At 46.1% G+C, this 19,882-nt stretch overlaps 1 protein-coding gene across 1 annotated transcript in view; it reads right to left on the bottom strand.

Moving 5' to 3' along the window:
• FER1L6 (fer-1 like family member 6) overlaps nucleotides 1–19,882 on the bottom strand; it is a 157,816-nt gene that overhangs the window by 114,014 nt on the left and 23,920 nt on the right. Inside the window, exons 12-15 of the mRNA XM_088453129.1 lie at nucleotides 17,870–18,213; nucleotides 15,413–15,521; nucleotides 12,480–12,663; nucleotides 4,729–4,849 (exon numbers count right to left, since the gene is read on the bottom strand). Of these exons, the coding sequence (XP_088309255.1) occupies nucleotides 4,729–4,849; nucleotides 12,480–12,663; nucleotides 15,413–15,521; nucleotides 17,870–18,213 (758 nt within the window). The remainder of the gene's footprint in view (nucleotides 1–4,728; nucleotides 4,850–12,479; nucleotides 12,664–15,412; nucleotides 15,522–17,869; nucleotides 18,214–19,882) is intronic.

Raw genomic sequence — 19,882 nt, forward strand, 5'->3', positions numbered from 1 at the left:
TGCTTTACAGCCCAAATTACAAAATAAGCTTAACAAGGGACATTAGTGAAATGCTTGGGTGAACGGGAAAGTCTTGAGTATAATTTTGAAGGACTCTAGAGTGGAGGCTTCTCGAACTGTGCGGAGAAACGAGTTCCATAGAGTCGGAGCCACAAATGAGATTCTAGGTTCTGTTAATAGTCCTTCATCAACGGATCGCAGTAATCGAAAGGGACAGTAAGGGATCAGAAGCTGCTTCAGGTATCTTGGGCCCTGGTCATGTAGGGCTTTGAAAGTCAATGAGCCAATCTTGAAAACGATTTGCCATCTTACAGGCAGCCAGTGAAGGGAGTAGAGAATGGGTGTTATGTAGCTAGAACGGAGCTGGTTGGTTCATAGCCTGGCAGCTGTATTATGTACCATCTGCAAGCGGCACAACTTTTGCTGGGAGACCCAGGTAGAGGGTGTTGCTGTAGTCTAGGCGTGATGATATAAATGCATGTATGACTTTAGGCAGATCTTCTGAGGGAATTAAGTGCTTGTTTCTAGCTATGTTCCTCAGATGATAGAATGAGGATGTGATTGTGGCTGATATGTGATGTTTAAGTATCAGATGCCACCTTCTAGGACAACACCAAGATTCGACACATGTTCAGTGTTTTGTATTTCTGAGACCCCAAGTGTTAGTCCTGTTGGTTGGCTATGCTGCAGCCTTGAGATTTTTGGCCTCGCTTCCCACAACTGCCCTGCTGAGTTTTTTTGAAAATGCCAAAGGATTTAAGAATGGAAGCCTGTGCTGTATTAATAGGTACTGCCGCTCGTGGTGGGCGGAGTGAAAGTATAAAGCTGGAGGTGTACAAAAGCTTTGGGTGATTAATGTAGAGTCCTCCAGCCTAGATGCATTGGGGGAACGAGGACATCGGAGAAGGGGGCCACACCATTGCCCCTCTCATCTCCCCTAGCAGCCACAGCCACTACAGCAGCCAGGTAGTTATGCCACTTGCTTCCAATAGTCAGGTCTACACAGGGTCTGCTGCAAGCTGAGATACAATTGTTTGCTGGGGAATATAATGAGAGGAGGGGGCTCATGTGCAGTCTCCGTCTGGGGCCCCCTTCTCTCTAGCCAGTGGTCGTCAGCGCACGGAGCGCAGCTGTAGACTCTGGGCACTAGTCTGTGCCAGAGTCTACTGGGTATGCGCAAGTCAACGGGGAAATGGCGCAGCAGCCATTTTCCTACTGTTCATGCGCAAAACGCCAGGAAAATGGCTGTAGAGACCATTTTCCAGTCGATGTGTACAGCGCTGCTACCGACGACGCAGGAGTCCAGAGAAGTAAGTATTGAATAAATGGGGGCAGGGTGTGCTGTGGGGGCCCCCTGGACTCAGGGGCCCGTGTGCACCGCACTACCTGCACCCATTATAGATACAACCCTGTAGTCAGCGCGTTCACCTCCGTGGACCATATCCCTCATTTTGCTGTGTCTGATAGCCTATATTGTGTCTGCCTTGTCTTCCTATATGATGTATTCTTAGTGTCCTTGATTTTGTGTCTCTCTTCGTTGGCTCATTATCCTCCACCATACGGAGGAAAATGTAATAGACTTCCAAGGCTTAAAACCAGCGCGATTCTGGCAATATTCCGGAATTGGTCAGACCATGCCAGCTCTGACCAATCAGAGTCATCCTATTTATTCACATAGAAGTGCCTGTGAGTGACCGGGCATTACCGTCGGGGACATGTAAGGGACAGTCATGCTTTGTACATTATAATTTTATATTTTGCCAAGTTGGTAGTATGCCCACACGGCCTGACGAGGAACTTTACCAAAAGATTTAAAAGTAATAACGGCATTTCTGTGCGGTTATATAATATACTTTACAGGTGCCTGTGGGTCCTGTCTGCCAGGACGTGCTGTCACTTGTGGTTCTCCAAGTGCCAGCATGCCCACATAGCCCTTAAAATAGGGCAATGCAGGGCTAGCTTGGACCTGTAGTGCACCAGTAAAGAAGAACATTAATTCTATTTTTTTTTCACAGCAGATTATTTACTCCACGACAACCACCCAGGAGTTTGGGAATAGCCCTAGGGCTATCAGCACAGGACGGGTTCCCCCTATGGGTAGGCTGTCACATTTGGGCCCCACACGCCAATCCATATCTTACATACTGTCCCTCACACTCCCACATCTCTGTTCCATACTGCCCCCACATCCCATCTATGTTCCATACTGCCCCAAAATCCCATCTATGTTCCATACTGCCCCCACAACCGCATCTCTACTGTATGTTCCATACTGCCCCCACATCTCATCTATGTTCCATACTGCCCCCACATCCCATCTATGTTCCATACTGCCCCCACATCCCATCTATGTTCCATACTGCCCCCACATCCCATCTATGTTCCATACTGCCCCAACATCCCATCTATGTTCCATACTGCCCCCACAACCGCATCTCTATTGTATGTTCCATACTGCCCCCACATCTCATCTATGTTCCATACTGCTCCCACATCCCATTTATGTTCCATACTGCCCCCACATCCCATCTATGTTCCATACTGCCCCCACACCCGCATCTCTGTGTTCCATACTGTCCCCACAGCCCATCTATGTTCCATACTGCCCCCACATCCCATCTATGTTCCATACTGCCCCCACACCCACATCTCTGTGTTCCATACTGCCCCCACATCCCATCTATGTTCCATACTACTCCCACATCCCATCTATGTTCCATACTGTCCCCACATCCCATCTATGTTCCATACTGCCCCCACATCCCATCTATGCTCCATACTGCCCCCACATCCCATCTATGCTCCATACTGCCCCCACAACCGCATCTCTATGTTCCATACTGCCCCCACATCCCATCTATGTTCCATACTGCCCCCACATCCCATCTATGTTCCATACTGCCCCCACACCCGCATCTCTGTGTTCCATACTGCCCCCACATCCCATCTATGTTCCATACTGCCCCCACACCCGTTTCTCTATGTTACATACTGCGCTGATACTACTAAACCCTCATCTCATCTGTTCATACATCTCCCCCAATGTTTGGTGCTTAGACATTGTTCACATTCACAAGTGGCGGTCTTGAGAGACGGGGAAAGTGGGCGTCTCAATACTAATCCCGCATATTTTCGCACATCCGCTGCGGACGGGATCCACTCAAACTGGGTACAAAATGGGCAGACATCATCTGTAAGTGATGTACTATGACAGACCCCGTTTAATGTTGGTCCCCAGTATCGCCATTCTCATCGTGGTGATGGGAGTGTCACCGTCCTTGCACTAGTGCTGTTGCATCCTTCTTAGAGCAGGATGTACTAAAGAGGAAAATCCAGTAAAAACCCAGAAAATGCATTTTCGGGGGTTTTACCGCATTCACCGTATATTCGTCCCGATGGGTAACACCATCCTCAGGTGGCGTTACCCAATAGAAGCCTATGGGCTTCTTTTCAGGACGCCTATTATGAGAAGGATACAAAGGATCGCTTCTATCACCCACACGGCCCCCGTCTTTCTGCAGATCACTCGATCTGCAGATATATCTTTCAGATGTGTACCCACCTTTAGGCTATGGGAGGGGAGGGTTAGGCACTAGGGGGAGGTTTAGAGTACGGGAGGGCAGGGATAGGCACTAGGGGGAGGGTTAGGATACAGGAGGCGGAGAGTTAGGCACTAGGGAGAGGTTTCGGGTACGTGAGGGGAAGGTTAGGCACTAGGAGTAGGGTTACTGTACGGGAGGGGAGAGTTAGGCACTAGGGAGAGGTTTCGGGTACAGGAGGGGAAGGTTAGGCACTAGGGGAAGGGTTAGGGTATGGGAGGGGAGAGTTAGGTACTAGGGGGAGGGTTAGGGTATGGGAGGGGAAGGTTAGGCACTAGGGGGAGGGTTAGGGAACAGGAGTGAAGGGTTAGGCACTAGGAGAGTTAGGGTATGGGAGGGTTAGGCACTAGTGGGAGGGTTAGAGTATGGGAGGGGACGGTTAGGCACTAGGGAAACAGGGTACGGGAGGGTTAGGCACTAGGTGGAGGTTTAGGGAAGGGAGAGGAGAGGAGAGGGTTAGGGTACGGGAGGGTTAGACACTAGGGGGAGGTTTAGGGCATGGGAGGGGAGGGTTAGACACTAGAGGGCGTTAGGGTACTGGAGAGGAAGGTTAGGTAGGGAGGGTTAAGGTACGGGATGGGAAGATTAGGCACTAGAGGGAGGTTTAGGGTACAGGAGGGTTAGGCACTAGGGGGAGGGTTAGGGTATGGGAGGGGAGGGTTAGGCACTAGGAGGAGAGTTAGGGTATGGGAGGGGAGGGTTAGGCACTAGGGGGAAGGTTAGGGAACAGGAGTGAAGGCACTAGGAGAGTTAGGGTATGGGAGGGTTAGGCACTAGTGGGAGGGTTAGAGTATGGGAGGGGACGGTTAGGCACTAGGGAGACAGGGTACGGGAGGGTTAGGCACTAGGGGGAGGGTTAGGCACTAGCGTGAGGGTTAGGGAAGGGGGAGGAGAGGAGAGGGTTAGGATTAGGTTACGGGAGGGGAGGGTCATGTCAGCAAAATATACCACACCTGCCCAATCTGACCTAAAGCCTGTCTTCTAAATTTGTTTGTATCCTGCCCCTATTTCTTATGCCTTTTGGCATCAGCCGGATTCGGGGAGGGAAACCTGGGACCACACCCTCTGGGTGTCTCACAACAATGTCCATCACCGCCTTATAGTTTTACTCTGCAAGTCCCGGACTCACCAGGTGGTCGGCCATTTTCTGGAGCAAGTTGGAAGTGTACAGTCTAAACGTCTGATCTCCCCATGTGCTTTTCACGTAGATACACGGCTTCTTCTCATAAAATTGTAAGTAGTGGTAATTCCTACAAGACAAAAACACAGAAGAGAAAAAAAATTGATGTGTTATCGACATGGATTTTCACGTACGTCAATATCGTCAATTAGCAATGTAATATAAAAACTATAGACCATAATATGCATGTAAATATATAATCATAATACATAATAATACATATGTAAGGTTCATTAGAAGGCTGGAATAGCCTTGGCTGGCGTGCCCTATCTTTAGAAGTGCCCTATTTTAAAAGTGTCGACTTCTTTTTAAATCGATTAATTGGCATTATATCAGCGTTAAACAGCAGTGAAACAGAAGGAAACCCACCAAACTACAAACAAACAACAACCTCACCATTAATTGGACAAAGTGGAATGAACAATTGTGAGTTCACATTCTCCATACTACAAGATCCTGTGGATACATAACCAGGACTTTCATTATTGAATTCCCTGTCTGGTGGCTACATAAACCTGGTGCCTCCCTTGCTACTATTGCTGCTGGCTCTGTGCTTTACATATAATCCTAATGCATACTTATCTGTGTTAATGTCAGTTTACCTCTATAATAATGTACTTTTACCTTAGCTCTTTTTCTAAGTCTTATATCATCTAGCTCCTACCACTGTCTATTTTATTAATTAACTTCTGCTCCCACCAAATCTCCACTTTTTTATACTCAATAATAAACTTTTGCAGTACAGACTCTTTTCCCACACTGTACTATTACTTGCGTTTCTGGAAATCTGCTCTCTCCTACATTCTGTCTTCATTCCTACTTTTAACTTTTCTTCCCCTATTTACATCATCTTCACTATTACCATGTTTTCTTCAACTCCCACCTTCACTCAGTGTCTACCTAATCTTTTGTTCTGCCCCTTGCTTCCACCTTTATCCTTTCCCCCTTGTCTCTTCCATTTCCTCTTCCCCTTATCTCCTCTCCTCTGTTTACCCTCCTCCCCATCTTCTCCCATTACTCCACTTTCATTCTCTTATACTTCACAGGGGTCCTACAACCTCACTGCTAATCCCTCCTCCCACTCCCCTCTCCAGGTCACTTCACCCCACATCCATCCACACATCATTAATTTCCCTTCCTGCCCACCTTCTACTGGCTCCCCTTCTAGCACTGGAGTCCGCACCATCGCTACACTCTATTCAGCTTGGTCCCCCAAATTAATCTCACCCCCACGCTACAGCAACCCTAATAATCTCATTCAAATCTCTCCAACAAACTCTGTCCCTCTATCCTGTGCCCTCTGGAATGCCAGGTCAGTCAGTCTAATAAACTGGTCCCAACCCATGACCTTTTCATCTCCAACTCCCTGAATCTCCTAGCTATTACTGAAACCTGGATTCTACCCTCTGACACCACTTCTCCTGCAGCTCTCTCCTCTGGGGGCCTCACCTTTTCCCACACCCCACGACCTGGGGGTCGCCATGGTGGTGGTGTTGGGGTCCTTCTATCCCCTGGTTACTCATACCAACCCATTCCCTCTGAACCATCCCTCACATTCTCTTCATTTGAAGTCCGTGCTATACGCTTCTTCCACCCAGTACACCTCCAAGTAGCTGTCATTTACCGTCCCGCTGGCCCTCCCTCCAAGTTCCTTGACAACTTTGCTTCCTGGCTCCCTCACTTTCTCTCCTCAGACCTTCCCTCCATTATCCTAGGTGACTTCAATACTCCAATTGATATCCCCACAGAATCCTCTGCCTCCAAACTCCTCTCCCTCACATCGTCACTTAGTCTCTCCCAATGGACCTTCTCACCCTCCCATGTGAGTGGCCATGTGCTTGATCTGGTCTTCACACACCTTTGTGATATTTCTGACCACCTCAATTCCCCATTCCCTCTTTCTGACCATCACCTTCTCTCTTTTAACCTGTCCCTCTCTCCTTCCCCTCCTGTACCTCCAAAAGCCACCATTACTAAGCGTAACATTGACGCTATCGACACAGGTTCCTTTTCTTCCCTGCTTGACTCACTTCTCTCCCCTATCCTCTCTCTCTCCTGCCCTGAACAAGCCACTTCCCTATACAATGCCTCTCTTACTTCTGCTCTGGACTCTGTCGCCCCAGCGATCACTACTCACACTCGCAGATCTACTCCTCAACCCTGGCATTCCAAATGCACCAGATACCTGCAAAAGTGTTCTCGAACTGCCGAGCGACAGTGGAGAAGATCACGCTCTAAGGCAGATTTTCTCCATTTCAAATTTATGCTCTCATCCTATAGTGCTGCGCTCTCCCTCTCTAAACAGTCATACTTTAAGAACCTCATCTCCTCTCAGTCCTCTAATCCCCAGCGTCTCTTCACTACTTTCAACTCCCTCCTTCGCCCACCCCCTCCTCGTCTCCCCTCCTTGCTCACTGCCCTTGACTTTGCTACCTACTTTACATCTAAAATTGATTCCATACGTCAGGACATCATATCCAACCAGTCCCCCAGCTCTCCACCTCCTCCTTTCCCAAATCACCCCTCCCCATCAACTTTACCAACTCTAACATCCTTCTCCCCTGTATCTGGAGAGGAAGTCATGGCCCTCATCCGGTCCTCCCCCCCTTCCACCTCCCCCCTTGACCCTATCCCCTCCCGCCTCCTCCGCTTCCTCTCTCTCTCTGCCTGCTCCCATCTTGCCCACCTCATTAACCTCTCCCTCTCATCAGGCACTGTTCCTTCTGCATTCAAACATGCCCTTGTCTCCCCCATTCTTAAAAAACCTACCCTTGATCCTAACCTTCTTTCTAACTACTGACCCATCTCTCTCCTCCCCTTTGCCTCCAAACTCCTTGAGCGGATTGTCTACAACCGCCTTACCACTTTTCTTTCCTCCCTTTTCAGTCTGGCTTCCGTTCTCTCCACTCCACTGAAACTGCCCTCACAAAAGACAGCAATGACCTCCTTGCTGCCAAATCCCAAGGCCACTACTCTCTTCTCATTCTCCTTGATCTCTCTGCTGCTTTTGACACTGTGGACCACCCTCTCCTGCTAAATATCCTTCACTCCCTTGGTCTACGTGAAACTGCCCTCTCCTGGCTGTCGTCCTACCTCTCTGACCGATCTTTCTCAGTTTCCTCTCACGACTCCTCTTCCCCCCCACAGCCTCTTACAGTAGGTGTTCCCCATGGTTCTGTTCTTGGTCCTCTCCTATTCTCCCTCTTTACTTCCTCTCTAGGTGAACTCATCAGCTCTTTTGACCTCCATTATCATCTCTATGCTGATGATACTCAAATCTACCTTTCCTCCCCTGATCTCTCCCCCTCTCTTCTGACTCGTATCTCCAACTGTCTCTCTGCTGTCTCTTCCTGGATGTCCCAGCGATTTCTTAAACTTAATATGTCTAAGACAGAGCTGATCATCTTCCCACCCTCCCACATCACCTCACTTCCCACTATTTCTTTATCAATTGATGGAATAACTATCTCATCTAGTCCCAAGGTGCGCTGTCTTGGAGTTATCCTGGACTCATCCCTCTCCTTCAAACCACATATCCAGAACCTTTCACAGTCCTGTCGTTTCCATCTCAAAAATATTTCTAAGATCAGACCCTATCTCACCCAGGATGCTACTAAAACCCTCATACACTCACTGGTCATCTCCAGATTGGACTATTGTAACCTCCTCCTATCTGGCCTCCCCAAATCCCATCTCTCTCCTCTCCAGTCTATCCTTAATGCTGCTGCACGGCTTATCTTCCTCTCCAAGCACTCTACATCTGCCTCCCCTCTCCTACAAGCTCTCCACTGGCTCCCCTTCCCTTTTAGAACCCAATTTAATGTTCTCATTCTCGCTCACAAAGCCCTCACCCAATCTTCTCCCATATACATCTCTGATCTTATCTCCCTTCACACTCCTCTCCGCTCAACTAATGCATGCCGCCTTTCATGCCAGCTGATTACTTCCTCCCACTCCCGCCTCCAAGATTTTGTCCGCACTGCTCCCCACCTCTGGAACTCTCTCCCACTCCCCATCAGACTCTCCACCTCTTTGCAATGCTTCAAATGGGCTCTCAAGACCCACTACTTCATCAAAGCCTTCCAGCTATCATTGTAACTCCTCACTACATGCTCCTTCGTCCCCATCTACCCCATCTGTGTCACACCCAGTTTATCTTCCCCCACCTTTTTAGAATGTAAGCTCTCACGAGCAGGGCCCTCTACCCTCTTGTGCTTCTCCTTACTATAGTGTCATTTACTTCTTACTCACCACTAGGGCACCTAACACTTGGTTGCTTATGCTCTGTTGCTTATCTGGGTGATATGGTCGCTAAAGTAGCAATATATATTATCCATGTCCTGTATTGTATTGTTCTGTAAGTCACTTGTATACAATTTGTTTATGTACTATGTAAGGCGCTGCGGAACACTTGTGGCGCCATATAAATAAATGATAATAATAATAATAATAAGACATCCTATAAGGAACAAGGCCTAATTCAGCAATGCACTGCTGATCGCAGATTCCCTTGTCTGTAAGGACTGTGGTGTATGGTAGTTGGATGTTCCCACTCACATATGTGTCTCCATTCTCGAAACACAGCCACTATTAGTACACAGTCAAGTATCAGAGAGTGGCATAGTGTATGTAGTGCCGTCTTTTTATACGTGTGCTATTATATGTTATATTAGTTGTAACGGAGATGTGGATGAATTCATAGTAGTCAATGGATGTGAGTTCCTGAGACAATAAAACAATGTAATAGTAATAATGTATGTTCCTGGCTCATTTCTCCACAGTCAGTGTGGTTTCATCAAAGGAAACAACACTGGGCCTGATTCAGTAAGGATCGCGGCTGCGATTACGCACGCAGTCTCACTGCGATGATATGCTAATCCATTGCGATCGCTATGCCTTCGCAGCACAACACAAGGACGCCCACCTTACCTTACACACATCCGTAATGTTTAGCAACACTGCAAAACCATCGGTAACATGGAGTACCATCGCAGCCTCACGCACACTTGCACAAGCTCTGACCTTACTCAGGAATTGCTAACCTCGTTGCACGCTGTGAGTGCACAACCTGTGTAAGGCATCGCAGTGGATAATTTATGCAAGCCCATGCAACTGCGTTCAAACGCACTGGCACACCTGCGTTTTGCCGGCCACCCCCCCTTTATCACCCCCAAACGACACTTCCTGTCAATCACACTGCAATGGGTCTGCGTAGTCACTGCGATCGCAATCCCTATCGCAGTGGAGGCTTCGCACACGCGCACTACGATGAATACACATGCGCAGAACGCAACAATCGGCCGATTTGGTGCGGAAACGCAGTTGCACTCCTTGCTGAATCAGGACCATTATCTGTGGAAAAATGCGTCAGCCTATTTTTGTTAACTAATGTTAATTTCCTGCTCATCTCATCAGTGTTTACTTAGTTTTGATCTTGTCAGGTATAGAACCACCTGTAGCCGGTGAGATTCTTGGAATGGTCAGAACAGAGAATGTCAAACAGTTATCTACAAACCCATGTATTTATGCTAGTGAGGACAGGGCTGTATGTGACAGGGGTAGTGACATGATGTGAGAAAGGGAACGGAGGCAGCAGGAAGCCGCAGGCTGATAGTTATCTATTGGGATGAGCAGGGTCCCCAGCAGCACAAGAGCAATAATGTGACTATATATAGTCAAAAACACTTCTTTATAAAATGTTAATACATTCAAAATGCTTAAACACTAGTAACATAAAAATGTAAGCATAATGTTTACTCTAGTAATCAGAAAGAGCTGAGGTTTGTATAATCTCCTTTTTCCACAAAGGTGGAAGTTCCCTTTGGATAATACCAAAGCGAGAACACAGTTCTATTTTAATAACAGAGGATCTCTTCCATAATATCAGTTTGGGATAATCCAATAACGGTGTCGAAGCTAGTTTAGTGGCTGAGACAGAATCAGTGTAAAATTAGCTTGGAGCGATGCCATCTTGCAAATGGCAACCAGACTCCATCTTAAAAATAAGTATCTGCACGACGCCATTTTGCGAATGGCAGTCCAGCGCCTTTTTAGAGAAACTCACACTTAAGTACATACGGTGATGCTATTATTAGCATCTTGCAATCACATATTATTAGCATTATGCGAACGCATATCTCCCCATATCCCATATGCACATTAAATACGCACATTAGCGAATGGATAATATCCTGTATGCGAACGCTGTTTATTAGCTGCATGCGTACACATCTGCCCCAAGTTAGAAGTCCTCACTACATAAATCTAACTAGCGTCTTTTCCCAAACCCCTCATACTTACACACTGCACACCCACATAAAAGGTTCCATAGCTTCAATGTGTAATATTCAAGGTTTATTCAGTTATTATTAATGTTGTGAAATAAAGATTATTTGTTATCTAAGGTTTAGTACATGATAAGCCAACCATGTTTGGTAGCGTACTGATCTACTCTGTCTCAACAGCTTTCTGGTGTCATCGGTGAGAAGATCGCAACATGCATTCTCAACTTATGTACTGTAGAGAGTTAAAGCACTAAAATGTACTTTGTAATGTTAGCAGCTTAGATTTGCATGCGGCGGGAAAAAGGAGACAAAAGGCTGTCGGAGGCTGACCTGTGTCCATTTGAATCAACCTGTTAAATGTCCTGTAACAGAAGCACCGTGACGGAGGACCAATGGAATCATGCCAAAAGTGCCTATTATGTTGCTTATCCCTGTAAGGGTATAAGGACTTCATTCAGAGTCAGTCGTTGCGGCCGCACGGTCGTATAGGAAAAGGGTCCGGATATGCAAATGATGCACACGCATGTTGCGTCCCTAAGGTCGGATCGTTAGCTGGCCGACCAAGGGGTGGATGTGGTCGGATCGCTAAAAATACGCCCACATTTCGTACGCATAGCACGTCATCTCTGGCTATATAAGGATTAATCGCGAGCATCGTAAACCATCGGAACTGGTCGTAGAGCTAAAGGTTGACCTTACCCTCTCTTAAGCTCTACGATCATGTCAGTGTAAAACCTCCCATGTCACGTGTGCCATGACACTACTTTGTAATTTATGCACTCCCTTAAAACGCCGTTCGCATAATTAGGCACGCCTGCGTTCGGATCTCCACACCCCCGTTTTCAAGCACCTTCCCCTTTTACCACCCACAAACGCCTCATCCTGTCACTCAAACTACCAACCTGGCTGTGTTCAAGGAGAGAGAAATTTCTGATCGTAGCCGCTAGTTTGCACACGCGCATTGCGAACTGTATGCATGCGCAGTTTAGCGAACATCGGCTGCGTACGACCGTGCGGCCGCTTCGACCGACTCTGAATGAGGTCCTAAATGTGCGTGCAGACTCTAATCTGGAGTCTTCTTGCTGATGCTGTAGACGGAGGTCTCTTGTTGATGCCGGTAACTGGTCCCAGTGCGCGTGCGTATGTATAACTGTACCTTGGGTCTGTATAATTTCTTTGCGCTAAATTGTCTTTAGATCACAGCGTGTAACCTACTGTTTTTATGTTGAATAATATACATTGTGTGTTGGAAACACATTTTCAAGGTCTGAAGGCTTTTAATTTTACTGTATGACTGCGTACGGAAATAGCGTCAATTTTAGAAGGTTTAGGCAGGTTTAGAAGGTATAGGAAGGATTGTACTAAGGTCTAATTACATTATAACAACGGTTATGCACCTCAGGCTGATAGTTTTACCTGTTCCCCTCTGTTATCAGTGGTTTCTCTGGTGCTGTCACTGATTTAAAGGACATTGAGATTTCATGAGCAGCTTCCCCCTCCTCAGCATGTAGCAACGGGGCACTCTCTGGGTCATCAACGTCCGATGCCTTCTTCTTACTAGTATGGTGCGACACCCCATCAAGAACATTCCCATAATTACCTGCAGACGGGCACAGGTATTGCATATTAGATAGTGAATGGTTTTGATACCCTAAATTGGTACAGTTTACATGTAGGCCTCAGCTACTTTAGGGTCATTGAGTACTATGCTGAAAGTCTATTATTCCTTCCCACTGGCTTTCCTTGCTGGTTTCTGATTGGACCTAGTCTCCATCATTAGAAGGACATAAAGACTTCACTCCACCTATGTTTATTTTAACCTTGGCACCGGAGCAGTTGACTCATTAAATTATATAGCATCGAAGCATTACACGGTAGTTTATATAGGCACCTGCCTATGGCGAAGTGGCCCCCAGGGGCGCATCTTGCCACTTTCTGTGGCCTTCATTTGGAATTCTGTGTTCGAGGCCCTGGTCTGGCCGTTACCTGGATTATAGGGGCTGGACCTGACTTAAAGGGGTTGTCCATGCTATTATGTTGTTTTTGACCCAGGTACAGTGCCGCACTGTGGTCCTGTCACCCTCCCCACCCTTACTTTGCTTCTTCAGGTATCCCCTCACTTCACAACCACTGGTGACAGTGTGATACATGAAAAAAAAGCGACATGATATTTGAGAGAGTGGGCTGCGGCAGGTTGAGGGGAGGACATGGGGGAGTCAGCAAGAAGCATTGACGGCCGAGGTAGGTCTAAGAGTAACACTTTGCACAATTCAACAGTGGGTCTCATCTGGGGCTGAAATACCTGCTTTGCTCACTGCCTAAAGGTGCCTACACACTTGGCGATGTGCTCACGATGTGCGATTTCCCTTGAACTCTCCCCCGGCAGCTCCCCGGCAGTCCTACATACGATTTGGAGTAAAAAATGTCCAATCTGCCTCAAGATCTATGGTGCATCCAGTGCATTGTGTCCCAGATTGTCAAATCTGCCCTACGGCACGGCAGATCTGAAGATGCGATGTGCGACCAGCGGGGACGCGCATTGCATAGTGATCGTGAGTGGGGACTCACGATTTGGGCATTTTTTTACAATCACCAAGTGTGTAGGCACCTTAATTCTCTGAAGGTGTATCAAAATAATTGCAATTGTTTTTTTAAATTATTTTTGTATTTAGAGATGAGCAAAAACAATATGGAAATTTGCTAAAATATAACAGATTTTGGCAGTTTTTGCAGATTTTTAACAACCTGCGAGTTCACTCATAGGACAGTCATTAATATCATCATCAGAGTTTTGTTTTGCCAGACAGGCAAGAAAGCAATTAAATAAAGCAAATAAAATATTTGATAAAGTGGATTTAAAAGTAAACACTAAATGAACACAAAAAAGGTATATTTACTAAATGACAGCTTTGACCGCTGTGTTTAAAAGGGCAATAGTATTAAATGCAAAATCAGGCTTGTTTTGTACAGGTTGAGTCTCCCATATTCAAAATGCTTGGGACCAGGGGTATTTTGGATATAGGAATATTCTGTATTTTGGAATATTTGCATATTATAATGAAATGTCTTGGGAATGGGACCCAAATCTAAACACAGAATGCATTTATGTGTTATATACACCTTATACACACAGCCTGAAGGTCATTTTATTAAATATTTGTAATAATTTTGTGCATCAAAAAAAGTTTGTGTATAAACATGAAATTAATTTATGTTTCATATACACCTTATACACACAGTCTGAAGGTTATTTTATACTGTATTTTAATAATTTTGTGCTTTAAACAAAGTTTGTGTACATTGGACCATCAGAAAGCAAAGATTTCACTTTCTCAGTCATGCTGAAAATATTCTGTATTTCGGAATATTCTGTATTTCGGAATATTTGGATATAGGAGACTAGGACCTATTCATCAACACTAAAATAAAGTTTTTAAGGATATTTTCCTTAAATAACGTTATTTTAGTATTCATGAACAGACTTAACACAGGAGATATCACTGATATCTCCTTGGTAAGTTCCCCTGCGTTCATTTCCACACTCCCCATACATTAGTGTGGGGATGTGGAAATTGTGGTATTCATCAAATTCCGAAAATTATCAATTTTCGGAATTTGATGCAGTTACTATTCGCCACTGTGAGGTGGCGAATAGCAGAATCCACTTACCTGTATCAGCGTGTGCAGGTCCCCCGACGAGTCCACTCCAGCGCTCTGCTCCGTCCTCAGGCTCCGGAGGCTGGTCTGTCATGTGCTCCCCAGCAGAGCACAAGAAAGTTTAGAAAAAGAAAAAAAATTTTTTTTTTTTCTAATCTGTCATGTGGTCTGCTGGGAAACCACATGACAGACCAGCAGGACGGAGCCGGAGGCTGCTGCGCGAACAGGTAAGTCGGGGGGGGGAAGGTAAGCGGAGGGGGGTGGGGGGGAGGGATCGGGGGGGGTACGAAACTTAACGCATCTGTAGGCAGTGCTGCGCATGCGCTGGTTTTACAGATGTAACAGCGCATGCCTAGCACTGTTTCCAGATGCGATAAGGTAGTGTAGGCAGGGAAAAGTATCTATTTCCCGAAAAGTTGTCATCGCAAAAATGACAGCTTTTCGGAATAGATACTTATGGAGAGGTGGAATGATGAATTCCACCTATAATTAGCTAGAACTCCATGAGAGTTCTAAAGCTAATTATCTCCAGAGAATTTTTACGTTTAATGAATAGGCCCCTCAACCTGTATTTATTGCTATTGCTCTTTTGAAAAGTATCTGTTTAGTACATATACCCCATACTGTCATACAATATACAATATATTATACATCTAACATAAGACAACATAAGTTGACTAGTATTTACTCACCTACAGAGACTTCAAAGCTTATCGGTTTGTCTCCTATCTTCCTGTCAATTAGCGTTGCCTCAAAAAATGACCCAAAGAGAAGAAAATCTTCAACTTTTTCTTCATGTATCTAAAAACGTTAAAGGAATATTTCATGGTGGTCTCATGTATAGTATTGTATAAATCCGCTGACGGAATGGTCATCACCAAACTTTGGCACAATTTTAGGTTGCAAAATATTTAAATTAGATCATTCTTAATTAATATCTAATTAAACAAGACTTATGTTTCTATTAGTTGCAACGCATTTTACAGATTGGGTCCGAGACATAGTTAGGAACAAACTCAGCAACTGGGTGCAATACTTGCACCGGAAAAAAAAACATTTTGTGTTGCAGAGGGGTGGCAGAATGGTGGCTGTGCTATGGCTGGGGGTGGAGAATTGTAGCTGTACTATATATGCAGTGGCAAACGCAGGATTTCTAGAGGGGGGTTTCGAAATGCCTGATTTTAGAGTGAGTGTGGCCAGTCCATGAAGAGGGTATAATTAGCACTTATCCAGCTTTAATATACATCATACAAAGTATATTGTGTGTCATAGTTCCAGCATATACAGGACCAGCGATCACAGTAACCCATTAGATGCGGCAGTAGGTCCATCCTGTCTGAGCAGAATGTTATTATGTCAGATGTGGGCACCATTCCTGAGCATTGGAACAAGTCCGGGAGTCTGGGGGAGCAGCAGAAGAACCTAGCACTGCCCAGGACATATATGTACATATTGGTCTCCTTATGTACTGGATAGTGTATTATTATACAGTATTAATAATTAATCCTATTGATGGTCTATAGCAGTGCACCCCTAACAGTGCATGTTTTCCACATCTCCTAGTTGGTGCACAGGTATATTTATTACTGGCTGACACATTTTAAAAGATCCACAGGTGGTGCTAATCTTTTCATTTGTGATACTGAGAAGAACATGCAGCACTAGTAACATTCTATTATATTACTATTTCTATTGTGGTCATGGTGTGTGCTGGGGAGGGGGGTTTCCAGGCAGACGGAAACCCCCCCCCCCTGCGTTTGCCTATGATATGGGTGCAGGGATTGTGAATGCTACAGGGCCCAGAGGTGAGGAAAGGAAATAAGAGTACATGCTATATTTGTCACATTTTGCACCCCTGGCAGGGCAAATGGTTTGGGCCATCACAAGCAGAGCTGCGGAATGCAAGGTACTGTACCTTAAAAGCTACAGAGTTGCCAAGAATATAACTGGCAAACGTAAATGAAATGGGGGCACCCCTTAAACCTCTCTAGGCAACAGGTCACTTAACTTAAAATAATTTTGATCACATAAAAGAAGCAAAAAGTGTTGAAACCCGACCATTATTTCCAGTCTTATTGCATGATCATTACGGCACACGTGTGAATCACTAAAACCATGCAGGTTCTTGTGTAACCAAGAGAGCGCCTATAACGTGTCTGTCTATTCTTGTACTGAAGTCAGCATGTATACTCATATACTGTACACTGTGCCTACAATTAATATATAAACATATTATTAAAGTTTGGAATAAAAAAAAAATTATATTTTATATTCAGCTCTACTAGTTCATGGTTCATAAAGAAATCTAGTTTTTATTTACAAAGCTTGTCCCAGCAAGATACGTGACTTTATTTAGCGCTACACTTTGTGGCCCCCAAATATTTTATTACCCTTAATCATTATTACACCATAAAGTTTCTTTCACCTCCTGAATAACTAACATTTAACATTGGTCCCGATTCATTCATTATAGGCAAAACCGATATTTTCGCAGCTGGGCCATTATCAGTAAACTGCAAATGCGTCTAAGGCGCACTGAGCATACGTCAAGGTACATTATCGTACTCGCTCGCAGTGACTATTTACTCGCAGTGTGACTGACAGTTTGGGAGCGTTTGGGGGAGATAACGAGAAGTGGCGGAAAAGGGAGCCGGCGTGTCTCGTCCATTTTCTGGCCTGCGTCTGCATTTCATTACGCAGTGAAAATGGCTTCGGCGTCTCAGTTCCCGCAGCCATACAGAGTATCAAAAGGTTTACTCAGAACTGTGATAATCGATGACGATCCGTGAATGACGCTGCGACTTTGTACGAAGAGGCTTGGACTCGCAAAGCCGCAGGTGGGCGTCTCTATACAAATCCGGGCGGCTACGACTTTTGAATATTTTTGCTCAGCAGCTGCGTACACAGACGCAACAGAGGCGGCATTGGCACAAATCTCTGGAACAGGCCCATAGTCACCTAAAACAATGCAACTACTAGATAGTTCAAATGACATAACCCACTTATACAGTATCTGTGAGTGTCTTTGAGTTACCCCCCCCCCAAAGCTTTTGCCTATGCTGCCCAGTGGACAACCTGCAGTGGTGAAAGGAACCATTGCTAATTTGCATTCATTCATTGTGACTACACCATTATAGAAGAATATTAACCTCAGGAGGAACGTCAAACGGTTCTACTTCCACCTGGGTGGAGTTGGTCTTATCTGCAGTAGGTTTCGCCTCCTCCGATGCCTTTTCCCCTTTGTCTTTTCCTGACCCCTTCGAAGCTTTAGAATCTTTCAGTGGGATTTTGATGTCCTTGATGATCTTGGAAAACTTAGACTCATGTGCCCCTCCGGACAGGATCTCCACAGCAATTTCGATTAGGATGCGTCCCCTAAATGAGACTCCCTCTCCGTGACCCTCGTTGAGTTCTTGGTGGTCGTCCATCAGAGTGGTATTACGAGGAGAGCCATACAAGTTTATCCAGGCTGGACCAAATGTCGGGAGAAACCCTAAAGTGGGGAAACCGAGGTATTATGATGCATATAATAATGAGAAAACGATAGGAAGAGTCTTACAGCTGATCTGGTACAGGACTATTTTGAGAACAAAATTGGCCATCTTCTGTTACCACTAATTTTCTGCAATAACCGGTGAAGAGAGGGTGACTCAAATGGAAGTCATTAATGAAGCACATCTAATGCGATACACACAATAATGTACTGTACCTTTGCACCATATAGGGCCAGACAATAAAGCGCATGCCTACTCTCGGTATATGAGAGACTATTGGGTCTATTTACTAAGCAGTGTTAGGAGACTGAGTGAAAGGAGATAAGGTGCCAGCCAATCAGCTCCCAACTGTCATTTTTCAAACACAACCTGTGAGATGACAGTTAGGAGCTGATTGGCTGGCACCTTATCTCTTTTCACTCTGGCTCCTAACACTGCTTAGTAAATAGACCCCTAAAAGTTAGAGTTGCGCCAGGTGTAGGTGTGCAGAGGGATGGGAACATCTCCAGGCGCACGCTATGCAGAAGGGAAATCATCATATGACAGGACAGCTTCCTTCCACTTTTGTACCTAGTTCAATAAAAAACTAATCTGTTATGCTTTTCTGCTAAAATACTGCTTGGTCTGGCATCATATAAGGCTTACATCATGACTATAAGGGAATTATTTTAGTGCTAACTGTGGGCCTGATTCAGAGCTGAACGCTCTGACTAGAGCGCTCGCAAATGAATCAGGGCCTCCTACCTATTTTTGGAGCGTCCTCATGGACACTCGCATAGCTGTGGGTTACCACCCACAGCTATAGCGAGCGTCCATGATGATGGTCGCGATGGTCAAGACCATCGCGACCATCGGGCTTGCGACGAGACCCTGCGGTAGGGTCTCGCTGCCGCAAGCCCAGGAGTGATTTTGGCTCTATCAGAGCCAAAATCACTCCCACTGACATCACTAGTGATGTCAGTGGGGCCGGACTCAGACGGTAGGCGTTCCCATGGGAATGCCTCCATCTGGCAGCCACGCCCCCGGAACGCCCACCAAAGGGGGCGTGCTGTCAGTCACCATCGACAGCACGCCCCCTTTGGTGCGAGACCCCGAGCGACGTATTCCTCGTCGCTCGCCGGGTCTCGCGCATGCGCACGACAGAGCTCCCTCCGTCGTGCACATGCGCATTCGCCCAACATCGACCCGCTAGCGAGCGACCTTCGCTCGTGAGCGGGTCTGAATGACCCCCTGAGGGCGTGATTCAGCAAGGATCGCAACTGCGATTACGCATGCAATAGGTCCGATTGTTGCGCACTGCTCATGCATTGCAGTGTGCGTGCGCCAACAGTTTACTGCGCTCGAGACTGCGATCACAGAGAGATTGACAAGAAGTACCGTTTGGGGGTGGTGACGGGGGTGGTCAGCAAAACGCAGGCGTGCCAGGGCATTTGAATAAATTATCCACTGCGATGCCATACGCAGCCTAAACTCTCACTGTGTACCGGAAGGTTAGCAATTTTTGAGTAAGGTCAGAGCTTGTGCAAGTGTGTGTCAGGCTGCGATGGTACTCGATGTTACCGATGGTTTTGCAATCTTGCAGAGTATTACGGGTGTGTGTAAGGTAAGGTGGGCGTCCTTATGTTGTGCTGCGGCGGCATAGCGATCGCAGAGGATTAGCATATGATC

The sequence above is a fragment of the Taudactylus pleione genome, unplaced genomic scaffold, assembly GCF_031769625.1.
Source record: "Taudactylus pleione unplaced genomic scaffold, aTauple2 ptg000571l, whole genome shotgun sequence".
In the NCBI taxonomy this organism is placed as follows: Eukaryota; Metazoa; Chordata; class Amphibia; order Anura; family Myobatrachidae; genus Taudactylus; species Taudactylus pleione.